Here is a 16,458-nt window from a genome sequence, read left to right as displayed (position 1 = left end):
GATGACCTGTCTTTTAGTTCACTGATTCTTTGTTCTGCTTGGTTGAGTCTGATATTGAAGTTTTGTATTTAGTTCTTTAATACAGTTATTGCATTCTTCAGTTCTGTGATTTCTGCTTTTTTTTTTTTTTAATAATTTCCATTTCTTTGTTGAACTTCTCATTTTGTTCATGTGTTGTTTTCCTAATTTCATTTAGTTGTCTTTCTGTGTGTTCTTGTCGTTTAAGAAACTTCTTCTGTAAGAGGATTATTCTGAATTCTTTGTCAGACAGTTCGCAGATCTCTGTTTCTTTCAGGTCAGTTAATGAAGCTTTAGTAGTCTCTTTGGTGGTGTCATGTTGTTGCTTTTATTTGGTGATTAGGTATGGTTTGAGGAGATGCGTGTGGGTGCTGGGGTGCAAAGGGGGTGGGCTTCTGATGGTTAATTTTGTGAGTCAGTTTGACTGGGCCCAGGTGTTTCTTCAAACGTTATTCTGGATCTGGCTTTGATGTTGTTTACGGATGAGATTAATGTTTGAATCTGTAGAGTGTCTAAAACTGATTAACCTCCTCCATATCATTGGGCCTATGTCAGTTAAAGGTGTGAGTAGAACGAGAGAGTTGACCATTCTGTGAGCAAGTGGGAATTCTTCTTGCTTGACTATCTTTGAACTGGATCATCAGTAGTTTCATGCCTTACCAGCTTAACCATTCAGACCTTTGTACTTGTCAGTCTCCATGTTTATGTACAGTGGTGGAAAGTAAACCCGAATTGTCTGCTAAAATATAGATAAAGTACATATGAAAACAAAAACATTTTAAAAAAACGTAAAAGAATTTATCTTGGAATAAGTTGTGTATACTCCATTTAAAGGGTAAAATAGTGTCGTAGTTAAAGATCTCCAGAGAAACAGAACCGATAGGGTGTGTGAATTTGTATATAAGAAGATTTATTCTAAGGAACTGACTCGAGTCAGTTTTTACCTGATTCTTCATGATCCTTAGTTCCTTGCATTGTATCTGTGCCTTTGAGTAAGCAGTCTCCTTTTCCAGACTTTACCCATGTTCTTTGGCAGAAACAGTGCTTCACCAGTAAGCTCAGCTTGGCATTTTAGACAGGTCAGTTGGTAGCCTCCTTGGGCAGGTGGGGCTTGCTATCTGGGTTTCTTTTTGTGATGGGCCATTGCCTGGACTCAGATGTCAGAAGGGCTGTCGCTCGGTGTCTGGGAACAGTTGGATAGGAGTATTTACTTTATTTTCTGCATGTGTGTCGCTGTAGAATGGACTCACTGGTAGCTTGGATTCTCTGGTCAGGCTTCTCGGTAGGGCGGGAGTTGGTCCTGTGCTCAGCATTTGAGTGCGTCTGTGAATTTGCTTCCGTGACTGAGTGGGGCTAAAGAATGGTTTCCTTGGCTTCTACGGCTTGATGGCTGGACATCCTAATTTGACAGAGCTGCCCACCGAGCTCTTTGGCCAGACAGGACTGCTGCATTGGTTATCCAGATGGGCAGAGTTCCTAGGTGGGTTCTTTGCTCAGGTGCCATTGTAATTGACGCTGCAGGATGCGTGACACATCTTCCTAGGTACTCTGGTTAGGCTTCCTGATTGGGTGAGAGATTTTCTCTGTTGCTCACTGTGTAGGTGTCACTCAGCTAGTTTCTGGAATTTTCACTTGGGATTAATCCACGTGTAGCTGTACTTTTGCTATGACCCTGGGAGGAGGGAAAGTCGAGAGCCTCCTGTCTCTTCATATTGGTGACATTCAGTGAGAAGGTGGCATTCTTCTTTAACACGAACATGTCATTTAGGTTGATGATAATCGCATTAAACTATAATTTCTCAACTAAAGTTTGCAGTAGGCACTTTGACACAGTATACATCCTTTAAACCTCTCTTGATTCTCATTGATGGATGTAGAGACAATTGTATAAATAATACATTTTGTAGAAACTGATTCCTAATCTTCAAAATATATGAAAGAATGACCACAAGAGGTTTATAATCATTTCCATGGAAGTATCTTTATGTCATCCTTTTGCCTAGATCCTGCATTTCCCTGAGGATGTTATTGAGATTTTCTTTTGGAGAAGGTACACTGACATTATTTGGACATGAGTGTTATTTTGCAGTTTATCCATATCTTTGCCAATATTTGTTACTGTCTGTGTTTTTTTTTTTTGCCATCCTTGTGTGTATGAAGAGGTACCTCATTGTGATTTTGGTTATCATTACTCTTAAGGATAATGATATCTGAGCATCTTTTCATATACTTATTGGGCCTTTTTAAACTTATTTATTTTATTTTTTATTGAAGTACAGTGAACATAAAATTGTAAATTTAAGATGTACAACATGTTAATTTGATACAGTTAATATTATATTGTAATATGATTGCCATTGTAGCAATAATTAGCATCTTTACCATGTTACATAATTATCATTTCTTTTTAGTAGTTGGAATAATTTTTAGTCTCTTAGCAAGTTGGATGATGATAATACAACATGGTTGTCTGTATTCACAGTTTTGTGCATTAGATCTCTAAGAGTCATTTTGCTACTTGTTGCGAGTTAGTACCTTGATACGAGATCTGTCCTATCCTCCTATTCCCCATCACCTGGTAACCACCATTTTACTCTGTTTTTATGAGTTTGGCTTTTTTAGATACCACAAATAATTGTTATCATATAGTTCTTGTCTTTGTCTGTCTTACTTATGTCACTTAGCATAATGTGCTCAGGGTCCGTCCATATTGTCACAAATGGGAAGATAGCCTTCTTCCTTATGGCTGAATAATATTCCATATTCCGTTGTGTGTTTGTGAAATATATATAAATATATATAAATATTTATATATATATATGTATATGCACACTACATCATCTTTATCCATTCTTCTGTTACTGGTTCCTTAGATTGTTTACATGTCTTGGCTGTGGTGAATAATGTTGCAGTACACATGGGAGTGCATATATCTTGTTTTCATTTTCTTTAGCTAAATACCCAGAAGTGTAATTACTGGATGATATGGTAAATCTATTTCTAATTTTTTAAGAAACTTCCATTTTGTTTTGTCATGGTGGCTGAATCAATTTACATTCCCACCAGCAGTGTCCAAGGGTTGTCTTTTCTCCATATCCTCACCAACACTCCTTATCTTTTGTTTTGGTCATAGCCCTTCTAATGGGTATAAGGTGATATCTGCTGTGGTGTTAAATTTTATCTCCCTGATGATTAGATATTGAGTATCTGTTCATGTTCCTTTTGGCCATTTGGATGTCTTCTTTGGAAAAAGTTTTTTCGTTCCTCTGCCGGTTTTTTAATTGCATTGTTTGTTTTTTTTGTTTTGAGTTGTATAAGTTCTTTATATATTTTGAATATTAATCCCTTATCAGATATATGGTTGGCAGAAATTTTCTTCCCTTTTGTAAGTTGCCTTTTCATGTTAATTATTTCTTTGGCTGTGTGGAAGCTTTTAAGTTTGATGTAGTCCTATTTTTTAATTTTTGCTTTTGTATCCAAAAATTTATTGCCGCAAGCAGTATCTAGGGGCTTCTTTATATTTTTTTCTAGGAGCCTAATGATATAAGGTCTTATATTTAAGTCTTTGATCCATTTCACGTTAATTTTTGTGTGTAAAATTATTTTGTGAGTGTATGATTTGGGTTCATTTTCATTGTTCTGCATGTGTTTATCCATTCTTTCCAATACCAACAGTCTTTTCACCATTGGGTATTCTTGGTTTCCTTGTCGAATATTAGTTGATTGTAAATGCAGGGGTTTAATTCTGGACTCTCTTCTGTTCCTTTGGTTTATGTGTGTATTTTTATGCCAGGACTGTACCATTTTTTAAATTACAGTCAGGTGTTGCTTAACAATGGGGATATATTATGAGAAAAGTGCTGTTAGGCAATTTTGTTGTTGTATGAACATCATAGACTATACTTACTCAAACCTAGGTGGTATAGCCTACTACACACCTAAGCTATGTGGTACTAATCTTCTGGGACCATTCTCATATATACAGTCTGTTACCAACTGAAATGTCGTATAGGCTCATGACTACTAAAACTTTTTTGGTATAGTTGAAATCACGAAATGTGATACCTCTGGCTTTGTGCTTCTTTCTCTGTTCGCTTTGGCTATTTGCGTTCTTTTGTGGTTTCATAGGTTTTTTCGGATTGCTTTCACTGTGGGCTTGATTATAAAGAAACTGAAAGTGTTAATAACATGTTAACAAGGTAATAACATATGAAATAGACTTAAGATTTTTACTATGGCTTTTTTTTTTTTTTAACAGAATGCTGCCTTTTTATATGGCCTTGGTTTGGTTTACTTCTACTACAATGCATTTCACTGGTAAGTTGACTTATTACACCAGATGTTTCCACTTGGGTGTCTGTGTATGGCAGACATAAAGTATTTTAACATCAGTAAGCGTACGTTTCATTAGTAGCATATTTACCTTTTAGTTTCTAACAAGGTAGCCTTTATTCTGTCCATTCAGCACACCGGCTAACACCTGATGCCCAGTAACTAGTAACTTGATTATAAATTCTCAATATCCTACAATTAGGATTAATGATAACCTTCTTCAGTGTTGAGGATTAATTCTGATAGTGATATGTAACTCTGATTGTACTGTGTTAGATTTTGTAAACCGTAAAGTGTGGGAAACTTTCTGTTTAGTTTTTGACCTTGTTTTTTTCATTTAAGTGATATGAGAATTCAAAGAAAGGTGAGGAAGTACATGGCCATCGTTCACAACCATGTTGTGTAGGTCATTCTGAATTTTTTTTTTTTTTAATTTTTTGTTTATTGCAGTAACATTGGTTTATAACATTGTAAAAATTTCAGGTGTACATCATTATACTTCTATTTCTGCATAGATTACATCATGTTCACCACCAACATACTAATTACAACCCATCACCACACACATGTACCGACTTATCCCTTTCACCCTCCTCCCTCCCCCTTTCCCCTCTGGTAACCACCAATCCAATCTCTGTCTCTATGTGTTTGTTTATTGTTGTTATTATCTACTACTTAATGAAGGAAATCATACAGTATTTGACCTTCTCCCTCTGACTTATTTCACTTTGCATTATACCCTCAATGTCCATCCATGTTGTCACAAATGGCTGGATTTCATCGTTTCTTATGGCTGAGTAGTATTCCATTGTGTATATATACCACATCTTCTTTATCCATTTGTCCCTTGATGGGCACTTAGGTTGCTTCCAAGTCTTGGCTATTGTGAATAACGCTGCAGTGAACACAAGGGTGCATGTACCTTTACAAATTGGTGTTTTCAAGTTCTTTGGATAAATACCCAACAGTGGAATAGCTGGATCCTATGGTAGTTCTATCCTTGATTTTTTGAGGAATCTCCGTACTGTTTTCCATAGTGGCTGCACCAATTTACACTCTCACCAGCAGTGTATGAGAGTTCCCTTTTCTCCACATCCTCTCCAACACATGTTGTTTCCTGTCTTGTTAATTATAGCCATTCTGATGGGCGTGAGGTGATATCTCACTGTAGTTTTGATTTGCATTTCCCTGATAGTTAGTGATTTTGAGCATCTTTTCATGTGTCTGTTCGCCATCTGTATATATTCTTTGGAGAAATGTCTGTTCAGGTCTTTTGCCCATTTTTAAATTGGGTTGTTAGTTTTTTTTTTGTTGAGATGCATGAGTTCTTTATATATTTTGGAGATTAAGCCCTTATCAGATGTATGGTTTGCAAATATCTTCTCCCAATTGTTAGGTTGTCTTTTCGTTTTGTTGATGGTTTCCATTGCTGTGCAGAAGCTTTTTAGTTTGATGTAGTCCCATTTGTTTATTTTTTCTATTGTTTCTCTTGCCTGGTCAGACATGGTGCTTGAAAAGATGTTGCTAAGACCGATGTCGAAAAGCGAGCGTACTCCCTATGTTTTCTTCTAGAAGTTTCATAGTTTCAGGTCTTACATTCAAGTCTTTAATCCATTTGAAGTTAATTTTTGTGTATCGTGTAAGGTAAGGGTCTACTTTCATTTTTTTGCATGTGGCTGTCCAGTTTTCCCAACACCATTTGTTGAAGAGACTTTCTTTTCCCCATTGTATGTTCTTGGCTCCTTCGTCAAAGATTAGCTATCCATAGATGTGTGGGTCTATTTCTGGGCTTTTGATTCTATTCCATTGATCTGTGTGTCTGTTTTTGTGCCAGTACCATGCTGTTTAGGTTACTATAGCTTTGTAGTATATTTTGAAATCAGGGAGTGTGATACCTCCAGCTTTGTTCTTTTTTCTCAGGATTCCTTTAGCTATTCGGGGTCTTTTGTTGTTCCATATAAATTTTAGGATTCTTTGTTCTATTTCTGTGAAAAACGTTGTTGGCACTTTGATAGGGAGTGCATTGAATCTATAGATTGCTTTAGGAAGTATGGACATCTTAACTATGTTAATTCTTCCAATCCAAGAGCATGGAATATCTTTCCATTTCTTTGTGTCGTCTTCAATTTCTTTCAGAAATGTTTTATAGTTTGCAGTGTACAGATCTTTCATCTCTTTGGTTAAGTTTATTCCTAGGTATTTTACTCTTTTTGTTGCAATTGTAAATGGGATTGTATTCTTAATTTCTTTCTGCTACTTCATAGTTAGTGTACAGAAATGCAACTGATTTTTGTATGTTGATTTTGTATCCTGCAACTTTACCATATTCGTTTATTAGTTCTAAAAGTTTTCTGGTGGATTCTTTAGAGTTTTCTGTATATACATGTCATCTGCAAATAGTGACAGTTTCACTTCTTCCTTTCCAATTTGGATCCCTTTTATTTCTTTCTCTTGCCTGATTGCTCTGGCTAGGACTTCCAGTACTATGTTAAATAGGAGTGGTGACAGTGGGCATCCTTGTCTGGTTCCTGTTCTATGAGGGATAGCTTTCAGTTTTTCACCATTGAGGATGATATTAGCTGTGGGTTTCTCATATATCGTCTTTATTATGTTGAGGTACTTTCCTTCTATACCCATTTTATTCAGAGTTTTTATCATAAATGGATGCTGTATCTTGTCAAATGCTTTCTCTGTATCCATTGAGATGATCATGTGATTTTTATTCTTCATTTTATTAATGTGGTGTATTACGTTGATTGATTTGCGAATGTTAAACCATCCCTGCCTACCTGGAATAAATCCCACTTGATCATGGTGTATACTCTTTTTAACGTATCGTTGTATGCGATTTGCTAGTATTTTTTTGAGGATTTTTGCATCGATGTTCATCAGTGATATTGGCCTGTAGTTTTCTTTTTTTGTGTTGTCCTCGTCTGGTTTTGGTATCAGGGTGATGTCGGCTTCATAGAATGAGTTAGGGAGCTTCCCCCCCTCCTCAATTTTTTGGAAGAGTTTGAGAAGGATAGGTATTAAGTCTTCTTTGAATGTTTGGTAGACTTCACCAGGGAAGCCGTCTGGTCCTGGACTTTTATTTTTTGGGAGGTTTGTGATTACTGTTTTGATCCCCTTACTGATGATTGGTCTATTCAAATTCTCTACTTCTTCTTGATCCAGTTTTGGAAGGTTGTATGAATCTAAGAATTTATTCATTTCTTCTAGGTTGTCGAATTGGTGGGCATATAGCTTTTCATATTATTGTGTTATAATCTTTTGTATTTCTGAGGTGTCTGTTGTAACCTCTCCTCTTTCATTTCTGATTTTACTTATTTGTGCCTTCTCTCTTTTTTTCTTGGTGAGTCTTGCTAAAGGTTTGTCAATTTTGTTGATCTCTTCCAAGAATCAGCTCTTGGTTTTATTAATTTTTTCTATTGTTTTTTTGGTCTCTATTTCATTTATTTCTGCTCTAATTTTTATTATTTCCCTTCTTCTACTGATTTTGGGCTTTGTTTGTTCTTCTTTTTCCAATTCCTTTAGGTGCATTGTTAGATTGTTTATTTGAGATTTTTCTTGTTTGTTGAGATAGGCCTGTATTGCTATAAACTTCCCTCTTAGAACCGATTTTGCTGTATCCCATAAGTTCTGGCATGTTGTATTTTCATTTTCATTTGTCTGCAGGTATTTTTTGATTTCTTCATTAACCCAGTCATTGTTCAGTAGCGTTCTGTTTAATCTCCACGTATTTGTGGCTTTTCTGATTTTCTTCGTATAGTTGATTTCTAGTTTCATACCGTTGTGGTCAGAAAAGATGCTTGGTATTATTTCAGTCTTCTTAAATTTATGGATACTTGTTTTGTGGCCTAATATGTGATCAATCCTGGAGAATGTTCCATGTGCATTTGAAAAGAATGTGTATTCTTCGGTTTTTGGATGGAATGCTCTGTATATATCACCTAGGTCCATCTGTTTTAGTGTGTCTTTTAAGGCCAATGTTACCTTATTGATCTTCTGTTTGGATGATCTATCCATTGGTGTAAGTGGAGTGTTCAAGTCCCCTACCATTATTGTGTTACTGTCTATTTCTGTTTTTATGTCTGTTAATAATTGCTTTATATATTTAGGCACCTACATTGGGTGCGTAGATATTTACAAGTGTTACATCCTCTTGTTGGATTGTTCCCTTGATCATTTGTAATGCCCGTCTTTGTCTCTTTTTACAGTGTTTGTTTTAAAGTCTATTTTGTCTGATATGAGTACTGCTACCCCAGCTTTCTTTTCATTGTGATTTGCGTGGAGTACCTTTTCCATCCCTTCACTTTCAGTTTGTGAATGTCTTTAGGTCTGAAGTGTGTCTCTTGTATGCAGCATATATATGGGTCCGGTTGTTCTATCCAACCAGCCACCCTTTGCCTTTTAATTGGGGCATTTAGTCCATTGACAGTTAAAGTAGCTATTGATAAGTATGTACTTACTGCCATTTTTTAACTTTTTTTTTCTTGGTGATTATTAGTCCTTCTTTGTTCCTTTCTTCTTCTATACAGAATTGATGGTATCTTTAGTTTGACCTCTGTCTGAAAGCTCTACACTTTAACTCCCCTCCTCCCTCCTTTTATGTTTTTGATATCATATCTAACCTCTTTTTTGTGCATTTGTATCCATTACTCTCCTATCATGGAAATAGATAATTTTTCCTATTTGCGGTCTTCTCGTTTCCTGTTAAATCAGTCCCTTTAACATTTCTTGTAGCACGGGTTTCTTGGTGACAACCTCCTTTAATTTTTGCTTGGCTGGAAAATTTTTGATCTCTCCTTCCATTTTGAATGACAACCTTGCTGGGTAGAGTATTCAGGCTGTAAGTTTTTTCCTTTTAGCACTTTAAATATATCGTGCCATTCTCTTCTAGCCTGTAAGGTTTCTGCTGAGAAGTCAGCTGATAGCCTTATGGGGTTTCCTTTGTATGTAACTTGACGTTGTCTTGCGGCTTTTAGGATTCTCTCTTTATCTTTAATTCTGGACATTTTGACTATGATGTGTCTTGGTGTGGGCCTCTTTGGGTGTATCTTGTTTGGGGCTCTCTGTGCTTCCTGTACCTGGATGTCTGTTTCCTTCCTTAGGTTAGGGAAGTTTTCATCTATTATTTCTTGAAATAGATTCTCTGCCCTCTTGTCTCGCTCTACTCCTTCCAGGACACGTATAACACGGATGTTAGTGCGCTTGATGTTGTCCCAGAGGTCCCTTAGACTGTCCTAACTCTTTTTAGTTTTTTTCTCTTTTACCTGTTCACCTTGGGTAATTTCTTCTAGTCTTTTGTCCAGCTCACAGATCCATTCTTCTGTATCCACTACTCTGCTTTTGAGTTCCTCTAATGTATGTTTCATTTCCAGTATTGTATTCTTCATTTCTGATTGGTTCTTTTTTATATCTTCCATTTCTTTGTTGACATTCTCATTGAGTTCATCCATTCTTCTCCCCAGATCAGTGAGCATCCTTAACACTCTTAGTTTGAACTCTCTGTCAGGTAGGTTGCTCATTTCTGTTTCACTTAGTTCCTTTTCTGGGGTTTTGTCCTGTTCCCTTACTTGGAATGTATTCTTTTGCCTCCTCATTTTGCCTCTTTCCCTGTGCTTGTGTCTACGTATTAGGTAGGTCAGCTACGTCTCCTGCTCTTGGATAGGTGACCTTATGTAAGTGATGGCTTAGGAGGCCTGCCGTGTGCTTCCCTCAGTTCTCAATGTTCCAGGGGTGACCCCTATGTGGGCTACGTGTGTCCTTCTGTTGTGGCCTGTTTGCTCTCCCTGTAGGCGCCCAGGGAGGCCGAATTATGCTCCTGGCCAGCAGTTGCAATGCTCAGCTCCTTGTAGTTGTTGTGGGCCCTTCAGTCTCTTTATCAGGTGTGGAGAGCCCCAGCACAGTGGCTGCAAGTTCTAATACCATACTTCTGTTGCAGCATTTCTTTTAAGTGAGTGGGCCCCCAGTGTGGCAGGTTGTAGGCTCAGGGCCTTACAATTGCTGTAAGCCTCTAGCCTATTAGGTCTCTTGTCAGCTCTCTGAGGATTGCAGCTGGGTGGGGCTGGCCTCAGGCACAGGAGGACCCAGTTTTTTCAGGCTTTGGAAGGTGGGGCAAACCTCCTATGTGGGTCTTTGAGAAGCACAAGTCTCTGCAGCTGACAAGCCCTGCCGCCCACAGGTCCACACACACAGTCAACACAGTCCTGCCCCGTGTGAGCGCCCCGACCTCCCCAAGCGGACCCAGTCTCTCCACGGCGGGAGCCCACACACTCCACCACTGCCCCACACTCTCCACCCGCTCCTTGTGCACACCCTGCCCTGCTAAAGTCGGCTCAGTTGCCAGGCTGCAGAGAATCCAGTCACCAATCTATGCAGGCCCACACGTTGCCTGAGGGCTTGTTGTTGGGTGGGGCCAGTCTCTAGGGTGGGCTGCCTGCCCTGGCTGAGCTGGATTAAATCGGCGCTCTATCGGGTGGCGCAGACCTGGGCTAGCAGGCCTCAGGGAGAACTCCAATGGCGTCTGTGTCAGCACACCCACACCAGTCCACAACAATGGCCGCCGCCCATGTCCCAGTCCCTGGAGAGGTCTTACCTCTCACGGAGATGCACTCGGGCTATTAGGTGAGTCTCTTTTCACCACAGCACCGTACACCTTTCTTTCAGGTGATTTTCGGTTGCTCTCTGAAACGGGTGAGTTTGCGCGTGGGCTCTTTAAGAGCCGGTTTTAGTTTCTTTGTGAACCACCTTTTCTTGGGGTACTCCCTGATGTTTTAGTAGCAGGCAAAGTCAGATATTATGCCGCTGGTCTCCATTGTGCTGGGTCCACAAAATGCCCACAGCGAGGGCGCTCCCCAGCTCAGGACCCGGCGCCACCAGGGAGGGCTGTGTACCTGTGTGCTGCTCCCTGCAGCTGTGCAGCTGGTGGCTTGTGAAGGCGGCGTTTTTCCTCTCCAGAAGGGAGTTTCTGCCTCTTCCACCTCAATTAGGATTCTCCATCGTTGCAGGAGTTCCTGTTATCCAGTTTTCACTTCTCTCTCAGGGGTAATTTCCACAAGTAGTTGTAAATTGGCTGTGTCCACGGGAGGAGGTGAGTTCAGAGTCTGCTTATGCCGCCATCTTGAGTTCGCCCCCTCTTTCTGAATATTTAATACATAATTCTTGAGTGTGCGTTGACAGGTATTTGGTATGATTTTTCGAAGGTGAATATTTAGCTTTTAGTTGGATAACTTTTATTACTATTATTTTTCATACTCTTCAGCTTTTGGGCATATTAATTATGACATGTTTGAAAGCATTGTGTTGTTTGCTAAATAAACTTGTGGATTATAGATGTTATAACAGTTTTTTTCTCATGAGTTACACATTGCTTTGAGAGATCTTAAACTTGAGCCATGTACCTTATTTTATAGTGAATCTTATTTAAAACTGAGACTAGATAAGGAGTATTTTCAAGTTTCTGTATATTCTTGAAGATCATGTTTACAGAGTTCACAATTCTGAACTTGTAGAACTGGAAAAGATCTTAGAGATCACTTAGTTTTAATCCTTTGATTTTGTTGATGGGAGAAGTAAAATGTTAATCTTTATCCAGTGTTACTTAACCGTTTATTTAGTTGTGGAAGCAGGCCTTGTGTTCATGACCTTAGTCTAATAATTTAAAGTGTGTTTCATGATAGAAGAAAAAAAATGGCATATTTTTTACACAACTGTCAGTCGTGCTGGGTTGATAAACTTGTGATCACTTATAAATGGGAAAAGAACAGAGGTTACGGAAGTCGCAGATAGGACTTAAAAAGTTTCTGGGGAGATATATTTAGAAATAAGGCTATAAGTTATACAAAATGGAATAATTTGTTGTACTTTCCCTATGTCATGATGAAAAGAAGGCTATTTTAAAAATCAGTATTTACTTTTTGTGCAAATAGATACAATCATTTTAGCAAGCCATAACAAATTTAGGTGAAATCCAGTGTAAGGCTGGAAACAAAGAACTTTACCGTTTAAGAATAGAGAAATATACCTCATGTTGGACAGTTTTCACATACTTAGGATAACTCATGAGCCCCTTTGTATTCAAGATGAGACCATAATATAAGTAGGGAGATAAGTCAGTGTGGATTGAAAATATAATCTTGCATTGCATAATAATGTTTCTAAGAAGACTGCATATACACGATGGTAGTCCCATATAGGACTATATAGCCTAGGTGTGTAGTAGGCTATACCATCTGGGCTGTGTAAGTACACTCTGTGATGTTTGCATGATGACAGAATTGCCTAAGGACACATTTCCCTGTAGTTAAATGACAATATGACTATATTAATTGCTTTAACATACATGTGACAATTTTAAGTTACTTGTGAAAGATGATTACAGATTTTGCTAACTCATATTTAAATGATGTCTATATGTTTCCCAAAGACAACTTACCTTTTGAAATGCTTAATTCTGCAATAAATAAATATATAACTACACAATTTTAGAAGTAGGCACTTAACCAAAATGACCTAATAAAGACATGTGGTGTGTTGCTTCGTCCTAAATTGTCATGTGCTTGGTAGCCACATCTTTTTGTAGTATAAAGAAAATTGACTTTGAAAACCTTTACGATTCTAAATAGTGACCTCTAACGTCTGTAGAGAATAGAGTAACTGATATTCAAAAGTGGAGCATGTGAACCCACCACTATGCCACCAGGCTGGCCCCCTTGTTTATTTTCTTTTTGTCTCTTGTTGTACTCATTTTTGAGGAAGTAAGAATTCATATAGTTTAAATATTAAAAAATACTCTATATCCAGCATATTTGAATCTTCTCTGTAGATAATCAAACCTGTTGAAAAATGAAATAATGAAGACATATAGAATTAGGACAAAGGTTTGCTGATAGATGGATGCAAGTTGAAGCAGATTAGCGAAGTCAGAAGCAGTCCCATACACCTGGGTCCTTGATCTGTGACAAAGGTGGCAGTGTGTGTGTTGTTGTAGGAGTAAGAATGGAGTTTTCCACAAATTATCCTGTACTGTAGGAATATCATGTGGAAAAAAGAAATACTAGTCCTATGTATATCATGTCATACTTCTAATAGATTCCCAATGAAACATAAACAAAAATGTGGTAGGCAAAAATAACACTTCTGAAGGTAGATTTATATGGAGCACTACAGAAGCAAGATTAACACTTTTGTGCCACATTTTTAAAACTTGCCCTTTTAAAACTTTTCCACTGCCCCCTTTGTGAGATGTTTCAAAAAAATTTAAGTGTTATTTACACTGAAATGTTAGTAAACCTTTAAATATTGTTGAATAATTTGAGAAAGTTGGGAAGAAAATCAACTTAGATTCCATACCTTTTTATAATCTTTTCTACTGTTCACTCATAATGTTTTTATAAAATTGTCACTTCTGTTAAAATTGTGTAACCAGAATGTTTCCTGTAGTACTAAAGAAAATACACATAAATATTAAATCTTACAGTTTCTTATGTCTGTATTCTTTAAGGGCAATTAAAGCATTTCAGGAGGTGCTTTATGTTGATCCCAGCTTTTGTCGAGCCAAGGAAATTCATTTACGACTTGGACTTATGTTCAAAGTGAACACAGACTATGAATCTAGTTTAAAGGTAAGCAGTTGGCCTTTTTCCTACATAAAGTATTTCATTTGTGTGTGTGTGTGTGTCTGCGTGTTGTTAAATGTTGAATATTGAGAGATGTTGGACTTTATCTTAACCACTGTAAAAAATGAACAAATTTAGGATATGAACTAAAAGGTGAAAAAAAGATTGGAATCAGGGTGCAAAGTAGGTATATGCTGAGAATTGCAAGTTGAAGTTTTAATGCTTTAGATTTCTTTTTTGTTTGTTTGTTTATTTATTTGGTAAGGAACATTGTTTCTGAGCTAACATCTGTTGCCAATCTTCCTCATTTAATCTGAGGAAGATAGTCCCAGAGCTAATATCTGTGCCAGTCTTCCTCTACTTTGTATATGGGACACCAGCACGGAATGGCTTGACTAGTGGTGTGTGGGTCCATGCCCAAGATACGAACTGGCGAACCCCAGGCCGCTGAAATGTAGTGTGAGAACCCAACCACTACGCTGCCAGGCCGGCCCCCTTGTTTACTTTCGGTTTGTCTATTCAAATAATTTTGTTGTTGTTGGGGAGGATTGGCCCTGAGCTAACATCCGTTGCCAATCTTCCTCTTTTTGCTTAGGAAAGATTGTTCCTGAGCTAACATCTGTGCCAGTCTTCCTCTATTTTTTGTATGTGGGACACAGCCACAGCATGGCTTGATGAGCGGCGTATAGGTCCTTGCCTGAGATCTGAACTCGTGAACACTGGGCTGCTGAAGCAGAGTGTGCAGACTTAACAACTGCGCCACTGGGCTGGCCCCTAAAGTAATTTTAATACTGAAGTTTGTGATCAGGAAACAGTGAAGGCTTTTATTTAATTTGCGCATATAAAATATTCTCCTGTATGTGACTGGCCACCATAGAGGTGAAGCAGAGCTGGATAATAAATACGGTACCTGTGATCTGTTTATTGATTGTTCTTTTGTATGGGCCTTATTAGAAATCTGCCTACTTATGGTAGGCATGTGTTGTGGCATATAGGACGTGTGTTGTAGCAAAACGGTGTGCTAAGATTTTCTCTATTAAGGCTTGTGGATTCCTAGATGGTGAGTATACACATCATTAGGAAAAAAGAATACATTATTGTTAAATACCTTAATTCTAATGGAAATTTGATGTATTAAAACTTCATTGTTCAGTTTCTGGGTTTGTGCTATCGTTTTATATTTTCTGAGGGTTTTAATGGGCATAGGGTTTCCCTGCATGACAAAAACGTTGCTCTTTGAAAGAATTTGGGGGACCAGCCTGGTGGTGTAGCGGTTAAGTGCACGCGCTCTGCTTCAGCGGCCTGGGGTTCACAGGTTCGGATCCTGGCCTGCACCGAGGCACTGCTTGTCAAGCCATGCTCTGGTGGTGTCCCATATGAAATAGAGGAAGATGGGCCCAGATGTTAGCCCAGAGCCAATCTTCCTCAGCAAAAAGAGGAGGATTGGCATCAGAGCTTAGCTCAGGGCTAATCTTCTTCACCAAAAAAAAAAAAAAAAAGAAAGAATTTGGATTTTGAAGAAAGACATAAGGTTTTTCAAATTTTTTCTCTTTTCCTGATATAGATCAGTTGTAGATTATCTTAATTACAAAGACAAGGTGTGTGTGTATGTAAATCTATAGTAGGACTTACTCTAAACTCACTAACATGGAAATGCTAAAGAAATGCTATTAAAAAGCTGTATGTGATTGGGGGTTCCCCAAACTACCTTCCACATCAGGAGGTAGAGGTCACTGAACTCAGAAAAGTTATATTTATGGTTACAGTATATTACAGTGAAAGATTAAAGATTAAAATTGTCAAAGGAAAAAGAGTCCAGGAGAGACCCAGTGCAAGAATCCAGTTGTCCTCTCCCATTGCATTATGTGGAATTATGTGCATAGAATTGTGTGGATAGCATGCAATTCTTCCCACAATGATGTATGATTGTACACATGGAGTATTGCCAGCTTGGGATGTTTACTCGAGCCTTTACAACGAAAGAAGGGTTTTTTCCTTTCTGTGGAATGTGTACACGTGTATAACATTGGGGTTTGATAGTGCTCTCCATTGGAGAACCCACCTGGCTTACCCTTTGTGTTACTATGTTACCAGCCCCTCCAGAGGTCAAACTGATATTGTACGGCCTCAAGCCCCTACCATAAGGAACATTGTTGCATAAAATGTCTCCATGACCCAAGACCCCAGGTATGCAAAGGCACATTTGTAAAGTATTATGTTCTGAGAGTTTAGAGATCATCTCTCAGGAGTTGGTCAAGGGCCAGACCTTTCTTTGTGCAGGGTTTGGACAACCCAGCGCTATTGAGTTAATCCCTTACTGCACTCTGTACTCATTCAGTGCCTTAATACTTTTAGATTTTTAAAGTATTAAATTCCTCAAACTGTCTCTGCATTTTATAGATTTATAAAAGAATGATACTGATGGCACACAGATATTCAACCAAAACATTAAAACTGTTGCAGGTAGACTGTAAAGAATTTAGATCAT

The 16,458-nt window shown here is 38.2% G+C and overlaps 1 protein-coding gene across 1 annotated transcript in view; it reads left to right on the top strand.

Annotated features, from left to right (window-relative positions):
* LOC147911633 (lysine-specific demethylase 6A-like) overlaps positions 1–16,458 on the top strand; it is a 201,132-nt gene that overhangs the window by 67,297 nt on the left and 117,377 nt on the right. The window contains 2 exon segments of the mRNA XM_087427822.1: positions 4,277–4,335; positions 13,856–13,976. Coding sequence (XP_087283948.1) covers positions 4,277–4,335; positions 13,856–13,976 — 180 coding nt within the window.

The sequence above is a fragment of the Ceratotherium simum genome, chromosome Y, assembly GCF_057802395.1.
Source record: "Ceratotherium simum simum isolate JZ-2026a chromosome Y, ASM5780239v1, whole genome shotgun sequence".
Lineage (NCBI taxonomy): Eukaryota > Metazoa > Chordata > Mammalia > Perissodactyla > Rhinocerotidae > Ceratotherium > Ceratotherium simum.
This window is presented reverse-complemented; position numbering and strand designations above follow the sequence as displayed.